At 31.7% G+C, this 17,437-nt stretch overlaps 1 protein-coding gene across 2 annotated transcripts in view; it reads right to left on the minus strand.

Annotated features, from left to right (window-relative positions):
• Positions 1 to 17,437, minus strand: part of KCNT2 (potassium sodium-activated channel subfamily T member 2) — a 542,167-nt gene that overhangs the window by 199,351 nt on the left and 325,379 nt on the right. For both annotated transcript variants that reach the window (XM_031937081.1, XM_031937080.1), the window contains exons 10-12: positions 15,978 to 16,142; positions 13,065 to 13,201; positions 10,502 to 10,565 (exon numbers count right to left, since the gene is read on the minus strand). In XM_031937081.1, coding sequence (XP_031792941.1) covers positions 10,502 to 10,565; positions 13,065 to 13,201; positions 15,978 to 16,142 — 366 coding nt within the window. The remainder of the gene's footprint in view (positions 1 to 10,501; positions 10,566 to 13,064; positions 13,202 to 15,977; positions 16,143 to 17,437) is intronic.

Here is a 17,437-nt window from a genome sequence, read left to right on the forward strand (position 1 = left end):
GAAGGTCAGTTGTGCCCCAGGGCCAAATTTCTTTCTTCAGAAATCACATGGTTTACAAGGAGTGGGACTTTTTCTTTGTGAGACTAAGTTGAGGTCACCTTGGCATTGAAACTCCCATTTGAGGTAATTTAGTAATCCTAAAGAAGTGGTTGGGTTGAAAGTTTTTCCTCATTTATGAGTTAGAATGTCAGGTCATTTGTCCTGGCTAATCAGGACAAAGATCCAGCCTATGGGGAGGGTTAACCCTAACCCGTATTTAATTAATGTCTGTTAACTGGGCCTTGCCTCTCTTTGCCCAACTGCTTGGTGAGGGGGAAGGGTGACATCCTATCTCTGGAGATTGTAATAAAATTCCTTTCTGCTTTTGCCTTGAGAAATCTTAATTTATTTGATTTATTTGAGCTTGTCTTGTCCCACACACTGGGGATTTTTATTTTGGAATCTCTTTAAGGAGGTGATCAGTGGATTCTTTCCATTTCTATTTTACCCTCTGTTTCTGGAATATCAGGGCAGTATTCCTTGACATTTTCTTGAAAGATGATATCTAGGCTTTTCTTTTTAAATCATGGTTATCAGGTTGCCCAATAATTATTAAATGATCTCTTCTTGATCTATTTTCTTTGTCAATTGTTTTTCCAAGGAACTATTTCACATTTTAAAAATTGAATCTTTTGATTTTATTTTAGTGTTTCTTAATGTCTTATAAAATCATTAGTTGCCACTTGTCCAATTCTAATCTTTAAGGAATTTTTTCAGTGATTTTATTGTATCTTCTCTCCACCCCCATCCTGAGTTGGCCAATTCTATTTTTTGAGGAGTCTTCGTTGATAAATTTTTACATACATTTTTCCTATTTGGCCAACTTCAATTCAATTTAATTCAAGGTATTCTTTTTTTCAGTGGATTTCTGTGCCTTTTTGACCTATTCTGTTTTTTAAAGTATTATTTTCTTCATTAATTATGTGTCTCCTTTACTACATTATTGACTCTTTTTAATGCTTTTTTTTGCACATTGTTTTCTATATTTTCTCTACTTCTCATTTCATTTTTAAAAATTCCCTTTGAGCTCTTCCATGGTTTAAGACCAATTTTTATGTTTTGAGGCTTTATATGTATTAGTTTTGACTTTGTTGTCTTCTCTTGCATTTGCTTTCATCTTCCTAACTTTCTATACTTAGGATCTTTTTCCTGCTGTTTGTTCATTTTAACAATATGTTCCCTGACTTTGAATTTATGCCATAGTATAAGAGGGGTTCTCCTTCTAGAGTAGAAGGGGTACTGTCCCCATTCTTAAAGGGGGTTTTAAGGGAACCTGTTTTCAGAGATAATTATGGAAACCTGTAAATTTTGGGTTCTTCCACTGTGGTATGATCTAGGGAAAAAAAGGTATGTTTACTATACTTGTATTCTGTGTTGGTAAGCAATCTTTTCTGGCCATGGAAGTGTGACCAGAATCTCAATTTCCCCTCGTCACAAGCTTTCATGTGCTAGTGACTCCTCACTCTGAGACCCAGGACTTCAACCCAGATCCAACTATAGACATTGAAAAAGAACTTTTCTGCTGGACTTCTAAGTTGTCTTGGCCAGGGAAATTAGTTAACCCAGTCCTTTTGTTGATTTTGCCACTCTACAATTTTGGGGGAAATCACGTAATGTTGTTTGAAGGGATTTTGAGGAGAGCGCATATAAAACTCTTGCTATCTTCATTCTGCTTTCTATGTTTAATCTCTTCTCCTTTTATTCTACCAAATTTATTCCATACTATTTTGTTCCATGTGCTGTATAATATAATCCTCTATACCCATCCCTAAGCTTTCTGTGCCTTTATTCATGGCAATACAAAGAAAAAAAAAAAAAAAAAAAGACCATACTCCCTTATTTCTGACTGTTGTGTTTCATTCTATCTTGAAGTCCCAATAAGAAATCCATTCCCTTATACCTTAGTTATACTTTTTATATGCTTATCCACTCATATTTTGCATTATAGCTATTTAAGTAGGTGCCATATCTTATTACTATAAACTATTTGAGGGCAAAATCTACATTTAAGACATATCTATATTTCCCACAATATACACACAGTGTATATTTCCCACACAGTGCTCTTTAGATAGTGTTTAATATGTATTTGTTGAATTGAATTCTTATGAATTAAGTTCAGGACCCTGGAATAAAAGGATAATATTTAAGTGAGTAATCAATCATGGGACAGTCTAAAAGAACAGGCTATGATGATGATGTGGTGGCGGTGGAAGTTTTGTTTGATAGCTTACAAGATCAGGAAAATTGATTTCTAGCAAAAGACTTCTTTAAAGATGAGAAAGAGATTTATTAACCTGCTCAAAGGCTTTAAGCTAAACCTTAAAATGAAGAGTCAAAAGGCACAGGAAGAAGTCAAAACATTACAGCGGGAAACGAGTACAGTAAAATAAATAAATAAATAAATAAATGAAAACAATAATAAAAGAGGTATCCATGAATTCTGAGGAGAAAATAATAAGAAAGAGGATTGAAGTTGATACTTATAAGTCTAATGATTTATAGACCAATGCATAGATTAAAATAATAACACAAGCTTGGGATTTTGATAGAAGAAAATAAACACTGTCTTGTAGATATCACCAAGATTGGATAGTATAATATTCTTTCATGAGTAGAACACCATAAAGTTCTATCTAGCTCCAAACACAATCTGGTCAATGCAAAAGTCAGTGTGACCTCATCAAAGACAGATGTTAAAGTCTCATTTTCCATTTTTTTTTTGACCTTGTAATTAAATGAGAAAACACTACAGATATATTTTACCTAACTTTTAACAAACTTTTGGTAAAATTTTTTCATGTTATCATTGTGGACAAGATGAACAGGTGTAAGGTAGATAATCATATTATCAGTTAGGTTTAGAAAAGGTTACATGAACAACCTACAATGAATGGGTCAATATCAACATTAAAAGAATTCACTGATTATACCAAAGATTTATTTTTGCTATCATGCTATATCAACATCTCAGATCACAGATTTGGAGAAACCTTAGGTGGCCATCATTTACAGATGAGGAAACAGCCCCAGAAAAGTTACATTACTTGCCCAAAGGGACATAGACAGTACATGGTGATGTTAGGATTTGATATCAAATTACATCATTCCAAATCAAGCATAACAAATTCTATGTATTTTCTGCTATACCAAAACTGCCTTATCAATATTTTTGTCATTTTCTATGACAAAGAAAAAATGTTCAAGTATACAAAGTATACAGAGGGAGAGCTAACACATCATATGACAAAATCAGAATCCCCCAAATTTTCAGCAAGCTAGAAAATAGAACTCAATTAACTTAAATGAAATTGAATAAAATGTACTTAAAATCTTGGATTTGAATTCAAAAATAATTTATGCAACTATAAATATGGAGATATGACTAAATAATGATTCATTTGAAAAAAATCTGAGGCTTATGGGTTTATATGTTTGATACTAATCAAAAATTAATGGCAGCCAAAAAAAATAATGTAACCTTAAACTTCATCAAAAATTGTATAATGGCTATAAGGAATAAGGGAAGGAATAAACATTTATTAAATATCAATTATATGCCCAGGTACTATGCTGAAAGCTTTACAAATATTATAATTTGATACACAAAACAATCCTGTGAAGTGGATGCTATTATTATTCTAATTTTACATATGAGAAAACTTAGGCAAAGTGAGCAGTCTAGGGTTAGACAGATATGAGGTGAGATTTGAACTCATATCTTGCCACTGAACCACCTGGCTGCAGAATCAACACTTTGATGGTCCTGATATACTCTGTCATATTCAAAGAAATCTATAATATTGTTTTTGTGTTTTGTTCCAGGTTTCATATTTTGTGATGATATTAATTAACTAGAAAGTATTCAGAGAAATGAATGGGAAGATAAAAAGACCTTGAGATAAAACTACACAATAACCAGGTAAAGTAGTTAGGGATATTTATTTTAGGGAAGAGAGAATATTTAGAGGAAATATCAAGGCTTTCACCAAGTACTTAGAAACTATTTTGTCTAGGGAGTTTAAATGTGTATTACTATACATAGCCTTATCACATAGAAATAGGAGCAATTGGTGTAGGTTTCTTGAGAGACCAATTAAGACTTGATGTAAAGGATTTGCTTCAACATTTATTTTGAAAAAATAGAGAATGTGTCAAGGGAAATTGTTACTTCCACCCAAAGAAGTAGTTATTGACAATAGGGAAATGACAACAACCTAGGAATAAAGTGACCTTTTCACTTAGCATTTCTTATATTTAAAAGAATACTAAGAACACTTAGTTCTTATTATTCTTCTTATTATTCTTAAAAATTTATACACTTTTTGGTAATGATGCTACAAAATTTCAGTAGAAAATATAGGTACACAATAAGAAAAATTTCAATGAAAATAATATTTATGATAATTGTTATTTCTAAAATACAAAAGTATAACCATGCAAACACAATGAGGAAGAAAATGGAGAAGCATAAATATGATACACAAGAAGTTTTCTAATGACTTCATATTTTAAAAGAATATTATAAAAGATGGACTAAATCACCAAAGATAAATATGGAAAACCCAGCACAAATTTCTAAGACTAAAATCAGGAAGTCTAAAGGCCAGGATAAACAAGCTTACAAAATATATATTTTCTAAACATAGATTCTTAAACCATTTTAAATCAAAATAAGAATGGGATACGAAATGATATAAGAAGAAAGAATTAAATGGCACTCATTAATTGCTATTTTGTTTTCAACTTTTCTACCAAGGAAGGTGCTCCTCAAAATGAAAAGAGCAGAATAAACATGATTAAGACAGAAATAGATTATCCTGTAAAATAAACAGAGAAGAATCAATGCAACCAGTACTTATTGTGAACCAATTATTTGCAAGGCTCTGTTCTGGATAATAGGGATACAAAGAAAACAAAACAAAACAAACAAACAAAACAAACAAACAAAAAAACCAAGCTTACAGTTTACAAAACAGATATCCCTATCTTCTTTTTTGCTTCCTATTTCTGTTGAGTTTAAAGATCTTTTAAACACCCAGGTTTGCAAATTTTGACTTTTCTCTCCCTAACTCCTCATATGCAAATTGCCTCCAACAATTACACATTTTTAATCTCTTGCCTGTAGGCCATGCTTTCACCACTCATCACCAGAAGGATTCTAGTAACCTCCTAATTATAGTCTTTAACTCTTTAGAGTCTTTTCCCTCTCCTTCTATTCTACATATTGCTACCAAATATGTATTCATATTACATGTCTCACTATGTTACCCCATTGCTTATAAAACTCCAATGTCTCCCACCCGCCTCTAAAATAAAACAAACATTCCTCTATTCCATTTAATGCTTTTTTGTGACAACTAGATGATATAATGGGCAGAATAATGGACCTGAAGGCAAAAAAATATGAGTTCAAATCTCACCTCAGATACTTACAGTATCAATACCATGATATTAGTTCACTTTTTCTTACATACTTATTGCTGTTTACTTCTCATAACATGAATACAACAATGAAATGAAAAACAGAAAGCATAAAATAAGCAAGAGAACTAAAATAGAAATAAAAATGGAAAAAATCAGGAGTGGCTAAGTGATACAATATATAGCATCAGACCTGAAGTCAGGAAGACCTGAGTTCAAATTTGACCTCAGACACTTAAGACTCCCTAGCTGTGTGACCTGAACAAGTCGCTTAACCCCAATTACCTCAGCAAAAAAAAAAAAAAAAAAAAAAAAAAAAAAAAAAAAAAATCAATATATGAAAAATGTGTTAAATTATACTATAAACACAGGCTTTATTAAGAGGGAAAAACAAAACAAAGAGTGAAAAATAATGATAATAAGTATAATGACATTTATATAGTGCTTGAAGCTTTGAAAAATGGTTTATATATTATATCATTTCACAAATGAAGTTTAAATGAAAAATTAAATAACTTGCTCAGGGTCACATGATTAGTGTTTGAGACAAGATTCAAACTCAGTTACTCAGCAAACATTAGGCACCTGATATGTTCCTCACATTGTCCTAAACAGTGGGTATAAAAAGAAAGGCAAAAGATAGATCCTATTTATAAGAAACATATCTATTTTTCTGACTCAAAGTCTATATTCATGTGTTGTATCACTAGGTAAAGGGTTAGTTATATCCATGATGGGTTTGGAAAAATGGGAAAGATTGGGGGAAGAAGAAAGACAATTATGCATATAAAAAGATCGAATGAATAGGAACACATGAAAATATGTTCGATGTGAATGAGAATATGAGAAAAAAAGAAAGAAGAATAAAATGATTATGGGGCACTAATAATAATGGAAGAAATAGCTGATAAGAAATACACTGTATTTGTTCCAAGATAGATAGAACACAATATATGTCTATATAATCCTGAAAAATCACTGACCATATCTATAGCATATAGTTGCAGAAAATATGGAAGTGACAGGGTAAAGAGTAATCCTATATAAGCAAATAGATAACAATTATAAATTGATCATTAGCTACTATCATTATTACTGTACCAGTGCATCTTAGACCCCTAGTATCTTTCAGATCACATCCCCTGTGGCTACTTTCTAGAAAAAGCCTTTCCTCATTACACTCAGTTGTTCACATTCTTTCATTCTTGAGATGTTTTTAAATTTTGTGTTTAATTACACATGTACTGATTGCATGTGCATAATAGAATGAAATCTCTTTTAAGTCAGAGACAATTTTATTTTTCCCTTTTCTTATTATCAGCATCTAGCACATTGCCTTGCACAATAGGATTTTAGTAAATATTTGATTTCTATGTGTAAAGCACTATTCTTGGCTTTAGGAGGGGCTACAGGAAGCTACATAGAATAATGATCCTGTCTTCAAGGTGCTTGCTTAACTATCAGTAAAGTAGGAAAGATAGTAAGGCCCCAAATGAGTCATACAAATGCAAATTTAATCATCTGGATATGACAAGAGGATACACATTAATCTCTTGTTTGTGCTATCATATTACTTTTATACCTCAAAGAAAAATAAAATGGAACTTTTTTAAAAGTATCAATTATATCAACGTGGCTTAAGGGATTATTCTATTAGGCTTTTCCCCCCTAATCTTATTTATCTTCTGACTTAAATATCAGTATTTTTTTTTAAACAAGTCCTTCTATAGAAGACTAAGTATATGTACAAATTTATTTCCTATTCATTAGCCTTCTATAGTTCAAATCCTCCCAGAAATGAGCCATTCTTCTACCTACATCATCAGAAAGCATTTTGACCTTAATAATGCTTTTCAAGCATAGAATATTAATTTTTGATTAGATTCCAGTCCTTTATCAAGCAGAACAATCAAACTACCAAAACAGCTGCTGTGCTTTTTTTCATATCCATGATTTAACTGTGAGTTTCTAAAAGTAACCATTTTAATAAAGACATCTTGTGAGATGGTTTAACATATGAATGCAGTTATTTTAATGAAATATTATTAATTCCAGGGCATGCTACCTATTCATTTTTTCAGTTTGATTTAATTCAGAGGAAAACAAAACAAAACAAAAAAACAAAACAAAAAATGTACAGAAACTAATTCTAAGGTTGGATGTATTGCTCCTAGTTCTAGAACACTGCTTCTAAAAAAACAAAAAAGGGACGATTCACTAAATTTTGCATTGTCATCAATCAAATAACTGTCAGCTTTAAAAAAAAAAAATAAGGCATCCTATCTGTCAAAAAGACTATGCAATTAATATTTTCCAAGTCTAAACCTAGCTTTAGAAGTGTACATGGGAGCTCTTAATAAATTGCTAGAATAGCTTAGTAATAGATACTTTTGGTGAGAGAATATCATTTAAAAGTACCAGCTTCAAATGAATTCTATAATAATGATAAAAATAAGTGATTATTCTATACTCAATGAATAAATTATTTTTCAGGAAGCATAAGAAGAAAAGAAAAATCTTTTCATTCTACTAAATGACTCATCAATATGACTATGAAAATATTATTTCAGTAATATATTAGAAAGTTTTGAGATCTTCAGAGGATAAGGGTTAATACAATTTGGATAAATAAAGGGGAGTGATGTAAAGAAAGTTGGAAGGAACAGAGTTCAGCACAATCACATTATTTTGAGTTTTTTAAAGCAAGTACAACCTATTAGTAAAATCTTAATCGCTATTTATTATGGGGTGGAAAGCAGTGGTTTTCATTTGAATAGTATTTCTCACTTCAGTTTTTTATCTCTTCACTTTCGCTGAAATTATATGATATATTTAAGAAATATGAATTAATTTTTGCTTATTATTACTTGAGAGGCAGCATTATGTGTCTTTCAATGAAAGAAGTTAATATTTCAATGAAGTCAGGCAACCCTCCAGTGATTTAAATTACAGAAAAGTTCTGATTTGCACTGGTAGAGAAAAATTTCTCACTGGAAATTCCTTATATGGATGAAATCACAGATTGGATTATATGGATAGAGGAAGTACTTTACTCAGAGAAGATCTCATTCCCATTTCTGACACATATTAACTTGTCCCTTAGAGAAATCACTTATCTCAGGATCCTAAAAAAATTTTTCAAGACAAAGAATTGAAGACAAGATCCTACTGTGTTGGTAGGGGAAGACTCTCCCTATAGTTTGATATAAATTTATATACACATACAGATACATACATATATGTATGTGTTTATGTATATCTGTATTATATAATACAGGTATACATTGTATAAATATACACATATATATAACATATATCACTATATATGCATATTTATATAAATTTATGTCTATCCATGCATAACCAACATATAAATGTATATAATTATAAATGAAGATATATATGGAAGATATCAGTATATGTCCATACACATATAGAAGATATTGGTATATGCGAGTTTAATGTATATGTGTGTGTGTGTGTATTCATACCCATAGAATATATAGGCATATTTCTATATACATATAAAAATATACAGAAGATACTGATATATATATATATATATAAACATTTATATGCATATATATTTTTCTCTGCATGTGTGCATATATCCACACATAAAGAATATGTGTGTGTGTGTGTGTGTGTGTGTATACACACACACACACACACATATATATGAGTATACTAATACACATATGGAGAGAAGATATGGATAGTATATACATGTATGTGTATCCTTACATAGTACTTCAGTATGTGTATCCTTACATAGTGGCACATAAGGTTTATCCCTAAAGCAAACAATTCCTGGATGTCTAATTTAAGAGGTAAAAAGTTTTAATCTTGGGCAAGTATGGTATTACTAAAAGAAATACCAAAACTATCTTATAGGATATAGTATATGTGAAAATTCTATCTTGAGAAGGCATGTTATGACAAATCTATTGCATCAAAACAATAAGCTCAACATGTTCTTTAATGCTTCTGTTTTTATAGGTATGTTTGCAGAAAAGTATTCCTTATTAAAGAGGTAAATCTAAAATGAAGGTATCTTAGAATACAGATTTTCTTTTATTACAAAGGCCAATATAAATTCTGTGTACCTTGGTCGTTGAATAAAGAATGGACAAATATTTGGAATCCCTTGGTTGAATAGTCAGCAATGATAGAGCATTGATATCATTTTAAGGGAAAAGTGCACAATTTGCAAGATATGTTGCTCTCTGAAGAAGTGGATTTAATAAGATAGTTGAAATAATTTGGCTTTATTGAAAGAGAAGGAGAAATGAGAGAGAGGCAAAGAGAGAGAGATGGAGAGCAAAGAAAAAAAAAAACAGAGACAGAGAGAGAACAGAAACAGAAACAAAGGGACAGAGAGATGTATATAAATATCTATATACACATACACAATATTTTTTGTATGCCTTTGATTTAAATCAATTTACCAAATGTTTAAGTGACTGTCATATGCAATGTTGAGATTGTGTGAGTCATTTGACTAAACTTGCAAATCATTCATGTCATTTCCTCAAGATAATTAGGACTGCATTGTACAACACCACATTAATATACTTCAAGGAAAGTACCCTACCTACATAAACTGCCATTGATGTATAAATTTAAGAGTCATAGAATGTTAGAAATGAAAGGGATTTTTAAAACATCTAAAGCCATTCTCTTTTTACAAATAAAAACATGGAAACCATTGAGCAACTTTACTTCCAAATGCTGTATTGAATATTCAGTGAATAAATAAAATAGCAACACTACAATTTGCATAACTATTATCTCACTTTGTGCATGAAATTATTAAACCAATGGGGAGATGTTGGAAGAATTTCAAAAACCCTCAGGCTGACTCAGTCAACATGGTAACTTCCTTTTTTGGAGAGGAGATTTTAGAATCACATTGTTATCATTTAGGTTCAATAAACAACAGAAAAAAATAAAAATAACTTATACTTGAAGAAGCAGTAAAGCACAAAACTATAACCAGTAAGAAACATGAATTTCTATAGGAGAATTTTATACTTACAGATGAAGTCCGGTCAACTTCACACCGACTACTTAGGATGAAACAAGCCTCAGCATCATCCATTCTAAAAACAGACAGAAAAAAAGGGACCATGTACTCAAATCTATATTACACTTTCAGTGAAATCCAGGTTTATAGTATATCACATAGAATTTGTTACTGTACACAAATAATAAGTAGAAACTGAATATCTAACAGATCATTTTTATCATATAAACTTCTTTTAAAAATTAATACCACTGTACTTGTCAGAATGAACTCATCATTTCCTATAGTACCAATTTTTTCTCAATTCCAGAATTTTTTTATATTTTACATTAAAGTTTTAATTAAATCAGGAAATTAATATTATTCTTTAGGACAAAATTTAACATTGTTTCAACACCAATTGCTTACATTATATAGCTTTTTACTTACATCATCTGATTTGATTTGCACAATAACCCTCCCCATTCTACAAATCAATCAAATTCATCAATAAGCATTTATTCAGTGACTACAAATGTGTTCCAGGTACTTACCTAATATTCAGGAATATAAAGAGAGAAGTAATGCATTCACGGCCCTTAGAGGAGCCTCTATTCTAACATGGAATATATGGACAAATATAAGTAGACAGAGAATATCTGAAGAATGAATTCAAGGGAGGTAACCCTAGAAGTAGGACATTAGGACCTGAAGAAACTAAGAAAAATTTATTGCATAAGGTAGAACTTAAGCTATCTCAAAGGAAAACTGAAATTCCTAGTAGTGAAACAGGTGAGAAAGCTGATTTCAACCCAGGGGGAAAGTCAAAAAAAATCATGGAGAAGAGTAATGGAGCACAAGTATGTGCACAGAAAGCAGACTAATAGGGCTGGACCATAGACTGTGGAGGAGTGAAATGTATAAGAAGGGAAGATGATGGGAAACGTGTTAAGCTTTTATATAATTCCTACTATGTGCAAGGCACTGTGATAATTACTATTTACCAGTATTATTACATTTGATTCTCAGAGCAATCCTAGGAGATTGGTGTTATTAATATCCCCACTTTACAGTTAAGAAAACTGAGAAAGACAGCTTAAGTGATTTACTTATGGTAATATAGCTACTCAGTATCTCAGGTGAGGTTGAATATATTCTAAGTATTGAACCACCAGCTGTTTCTATAAGAAGTATGGAAAGGTGGAAGGAGCAAATTTGTGAAAAGTTTTAAATATCAATTTTATTTCATCCTAGAGATAATCAGGTGCTTCTGGCATTTATTGATTGGAAAATCGGTTTTTGTTTTGTTTTATTTTTATTCTGAAGTTAATACGGAGGTGCTAGAGTTTATTGAATAGGCTGACAGGTCAGGATTAAACTTTAGAAAAAAAAATTACTCTGGTACTTGTATGCAGGATTGTCTTAAATGGGAAAAGGGTTGAGGCCATGTGGCCCAATAGGAAACTAATTAATCTAGCAAGACATGGGTTTTTCTTTTCCAGAATTTTGAGGTGTTATTTGGAGGAAAATTTAAGAGAACTTAGGCAAATCCCTGCCCTTTTTCCATCATCTTAACTTTCCTTTTGCTTTTGGAAAATACCATCACTCTCCCAGTCACTCAGAGCTCAGGTTATAATCCTCAACTCTTTACTCTTTCTTGATCAACCATATCTAATATAATTATTGATCTTTCAGAATAACTTTTGTATATTCCTCCTTCACTCCTATGAGACTGCTACCTTGATATAGGCTTTCATCACATGGACTATTGTAATAAATAACCTATTGATTGGTCTATTTGAGTTGTTTCTCCCCACTTTAGTCTATTGTCTATTTATCTGTCGGTGACCTTTGTAAGCCCATTTCTCATCCTGTCATTCTCTTATTCATATAGTCTACAATATAAAATATAAAATTGCCTGATTGTCATTTGAAGTCTTTTATAAGCTGTTCTCCTCTTCAGGCTTTCTACTCATCTACCACTTTATTTTCCCCACCCCGTATTCCTTGTGATTCTCTTCCTCTTCAATTTTATCTTCTTGTTTCCTTTCTTCTTTTAAAATGCATCTAAAATATAATCATTAACAAGAAATCTTTCCCTTACCTGTCTTACTACTAGTGTCTTCTGTGGATTCTCTACAATTTATCTTATCTATATAGTATGTGTGCCTAATTATTTGCATATTATTTTCTCCATTAGACTATAAACTCATTAAGACAGGGACTATTTTTTGCATTTTTTGTAGCTCCACCATATAGCATAGTGCCTAGCACATAGCAGGTTCATAATAAATGTTTTTGACTACTTAAAAAGGTCCTGAACTAAAAGGGTCCATGTGAATAGAGAGAAAGTAAAATAAACAAAAAACTGCAGAGATAAAATCCGGAGCTGTAATAAAGTGTTTGCTAGCTCTCTGGATTATATAATAACTTGGGCCATTCTTGTACTCTTGTTAGAATTGAATAGAATACAATTTTTTTTAAAATAAGTGATGGACTTTCCAGTGACTACAATCAGGCTAGTGATAACAGTATCACAGGATAGTAATTAAATATAGACAGGATAAGAAAAATATATTTTTTTTAAAATACCTACTTGGCTCTCAATAGATCCTGATCTTTCAGGGCTGAACCTTGTAAGTAGATAACCCTTTGGGACCACATTGGAATCTGAAGGACTCTTCGAACCTGAACATCTATTTCAGTTGGACATAAAATTACTACATAATAATCCTGTAAAAAAAAAAAATAAAGCAAGTCCATGAAGGAAAATAAAAACACATTTTGGTGTGTACTCTCTAGGTGAATTAATTTTCTAAATAATGACAACAATTAAAATTAAAAAAAACTGATAAAAGGCATCTTTATAACGAACATTTGATTTTATAATGTCACAAAATGAAAGGTATATATTCTATCTATGTAAACAAAATATATCTGAGTTGCCTGCATTTTATTTGAGAGAAAGAGACACAGAGAAGTTATCTCTCACCACTTACCCAGAACTATATACTATAGTTAGCTTTCTCAATGTATAATCTCACATGAACCTCCTTGTTCAACATATCTATTGTCAAAAGTAACAAATAATAAAAGACAGAGTTACATGTGTCTCACATTCCTAGCAATATTAGTTCATTTTAACATTAAACAATATTACTAAAATTCACCTTTTTTCTTGATAGTATTTTATTTTCCAAATATATGTAAAGATAATTTTCAACATTCACTTTTGTAAGATTGTGTTCCAAATTTTTCTCCTTCCCTTTTTTTACTCCTCTTTCCCAAAAAGAGCAAATAATATGATATAGGTTAATCATATTCAGTCCTTTTAAACATATTTCCCTATGAATGAAAAAATGAACAAAAGGGAAAAAAAAACACCAGAAAGAAGACTCAAACAGAGGTGAAAATACTGTGCTTCAGTCCACATTTTGTTTCCACAGTTCTCTTGGAATGAAAATGATGTTTTCCATCCCAAGTCTATCGAAATTATCTTGGATCACTACAAAAATTTATTTTTAATAATGGAAAGAAACCCTCTATTTCAGCTAGATGTTCATGGACTCCCTGGAATTTTTCCATACTCATGACTCCAAGGCTAAGAAACCCTATTAAAAGAGCTATAAAGGATAAATTAAAAAGACCCAAAAATATGAAATTAGAGACTGGAGTTCAAATTCCTGCTCCAAAGCTGACTAGAGGTATAATCTTGGAACAATCACTTGATTTCCTTTAACTCTTATAAAATGGGTAGAATTATACTTACACAGTTTTAATGGGTTTGGGAGAGAAAATATTTTGTAAATCTTAAAGTGTGCCAGAAATGTGGTCTATTTTCTTGTCTTATGTGAAAGGATTAAGATGTCATTCCAGAAAAGAATGTAACAATATTTTCATAACTAAAGAGGAATATTACATAGGTTATGAATGTCACCATTTCCAGTGGTGCCTTTTCAGGGCATTGAATTCACACCATACATAATAAATTCCTATTTATGAGCTATTATTAAGTGATTTCAGAACAATATAAATTAAAATATTACAATTTAGTTTCATATCTTATAATGGTATAAATTCATTAGTCACCAATTTTTCTTAGGCTGCATCTACCCTGGGCTCCTAAGAGAATCTGCCTTGGTATATACTGTCAATATTTGTTAACTTCCAAATCTCAATCTCTCTCTCTCTCTCTCTGTCTCTCCCCCTTCCTTCCTTCCTTCCTTCCTCCCTCCTCTCCAGCCCTCTCTCTCTTCCTTCTATCTCTCTCTTTTTCCACTCTCCCTACTTAACTCCTCCTCTCCCTTCTTGTCTCTCTCTCTCTCCACGCTCCTCTCCTCTTTCTCCCCTGCTATACCTCTCTTCCTTTGTTCCTTTCTCCATCTGTTCCTCTCTCCCTCCCTCCCTCTTCATCTGTCTCTATCTCTGTCTCTGTCTCCATGTGTCTGTCTGTCTGTCTCTCTCTCTCTTCTCTCGTGTTTAATGCTATTTTGTTTTATTTTTCCCCCAGATTTATTCTTTTTTACACTATATCATGGGCATACTTGGCAGATTTCCCAGCATAAATGTGACAAGGAAAAAATACAAAAAATAAATGTGGATTTAGTTCAAATAAATACATAATTATGTGAATAGTATCTCAAATATTTACATGATTTTACTTAACACTTATAAACAAGACTGTTAAGAATAGGAAATGTATCACAAAGCCTGAACTTGTACATCTCCTGCTGTAAATTGTACTAACTTTTTTTTAAACAAAGGTGTCTTTGTATCTTGGTACTAGTCAGTTCTACTCAAATTCATCTATGCTAAACCTCCTCTTCATTCATGCTAAACCTCCTCTTTATATTTTTAAGTTACATTTTAAGGAGCCCTCAGTAAAAAAGGCAAGTAGCAATGTGTCAATACAAAGTGGCAAGAAAGGTTGCATTCCATATACATAGATATATAATCAGGAAACTTTATGACTCTTAGACTGGTTTTGTATATGTTCTAAACCCATGTAGTTAGTGCCAATTTTCCAGGTAGCACTTTATCACAAAGATATGACTTACATTCTTCTTTAATGAAGTACAAAGAGTCTGACATTTCTCTCTTAGTAACACCTGTTAGAATTTCATAGAATTCAAATAAAATGGTGGTCAAAGGACCAAATTTCACTGTTTATATCATTGTATATTAAAACTCAATGTTTCATGAAAATATTACTTATGCCTGATCTAGAAAGAAAGGGACAACATTTAATTCACAGAAATCTCTGTAGTGATAAGAATTTCACTTGTCTTGTCTATTTAGCTACAGAAAGCAGCATTTAGTACAATAAATGTATGCATTATTTTATGTGTGCTACTGATTATAACTACAGCATCTTTATTCACTCCTTACTAAATCCTGTGATATAAATGACAACTTTCCAAAAGGCAGACTGCATCAGTTTTTAATCTAATTTTAAAAATTATTTTACTTTGCTTAATCCAGTACAATAAGTATTCTATATCAAAGTTACCTGTAGTCTTGGATGAGCATAGAACTCATTTAAAAAATCCATAAGTAAGTCAATCTTCAGGGAGCTAACACACAGGACAACATGTTTTTCCGTTTGAGCTCTATGACGGCTATAGTTTCCACCAGACTTCTGTCTCTCCATCCACAAAAAGGCCAGCTGTTCAAACTATAATAAATTTTTATATATGAATAAAGATGATCAGTTCTGAAATACAGATTAATGTAATGCATTTAGTGTCTTATTATGTCTATTCTCTGTTAAGTGGAAATTCTTGATATTTGTGTCTTTGTTGCCTTTCAACAATACTACTTTCATGTGAAAACTGATGAGGGAACAAATAAAATCTCTGGTCAAATATTCTTCTGGAATATTTAGGTTATAAGAAAAAAACTTTACCTGATTGTTGTTGTAGTTTGTTATTTGGTTGGAAATTTTTTTTTTGAGAAGAGTGGTTTTTGTTTAGTTTTCTTTCTATCTAGACTTGTAATTTTGTCATTTAAGGATTCATCATGGATGAAAAGTCATTCCCTATTGTAAATGGGAACCTTGTCTTTAACTTATTTTCTTAGAGAGTTGTTTGAAGACACTGAGTAGTTGAGACTTGTTTTTGGTGATATGTCTGAGGCAGAATTTAAAACTCTAATCTCATTAATTCCAAGGGCATCACTCTATTCACTCACTATGCTAAATTTTATCTAGACATGGCTTTTTCCTATTAAATTCTGTTGTTATATTGAGTCACTTAGCAGTCAGGTCTGACTCTTTGTAACCCCATTTGGAATTTTCTTGGTAAAGAAACTGGAATGGAAGCTATGCTAGCTCATTTTAGAAATGAAGGATTTGAGGTAAATAGGGTTAAGTGACTTGCCCAGATCATATTGCTATTAAATGTTTGAGGTCGGATTTGAACTAAAGATAAGTCTTCCCGCCTTCAGGTCTTACACTCTATCCACAGTATCACCTTGTTGCCTAGGAAATTATACAATTCAATGCCAAAACAGAATAGGAATAATCATGCCAATATACAACCAGGCACAGTGAATACAGTGATAGCAGCTATCAAAGGATTGGATTCCACTTTTCATTTGATAATTTGCATTGAATCTAGCATTTTGGGCAGTGTCAAAAGGAAAATCTCTGAATCCTCCCATGTTTTCTGGATATATGTAATTCATTCGTACCTACAAAAAGATTCTCAACATTATATGTAACCTTATGCTAACTACACAATAGCTAAAAGATATCCCCTCTTCCCCCTCTCCACCTACTATACCTTCCCAAGCTATAAAGGGAGAGAAAGCTTTAGGAAGAACTCCCCTATACAAATTTACCAATTCTCTTGCATTGTAAAATACGATTTTTAAATGCCCAAACTGACCTCCATTATACAAGTGTAAGACCAAAATCAATGGCACAGAGTTAAACAGATCCACTCCATTCAGAGAAGAAAAAATGTCCTC

The sequence above is a fragment of the Sarcophilus harrisii genome, chromosome 4 (assembly GCF_902635505.1).
Source record: "Sarcophilus harrisii chromosome 4, mSarHar1.11, whole genome shotgun sequence".
Lineage (NCBI taxonomy): Eukaryota > Metazoa > Chordata > Mammalia > Dasyuromorphia > Dasyuridae > Sarcophilus > Sarcophilus harrisii.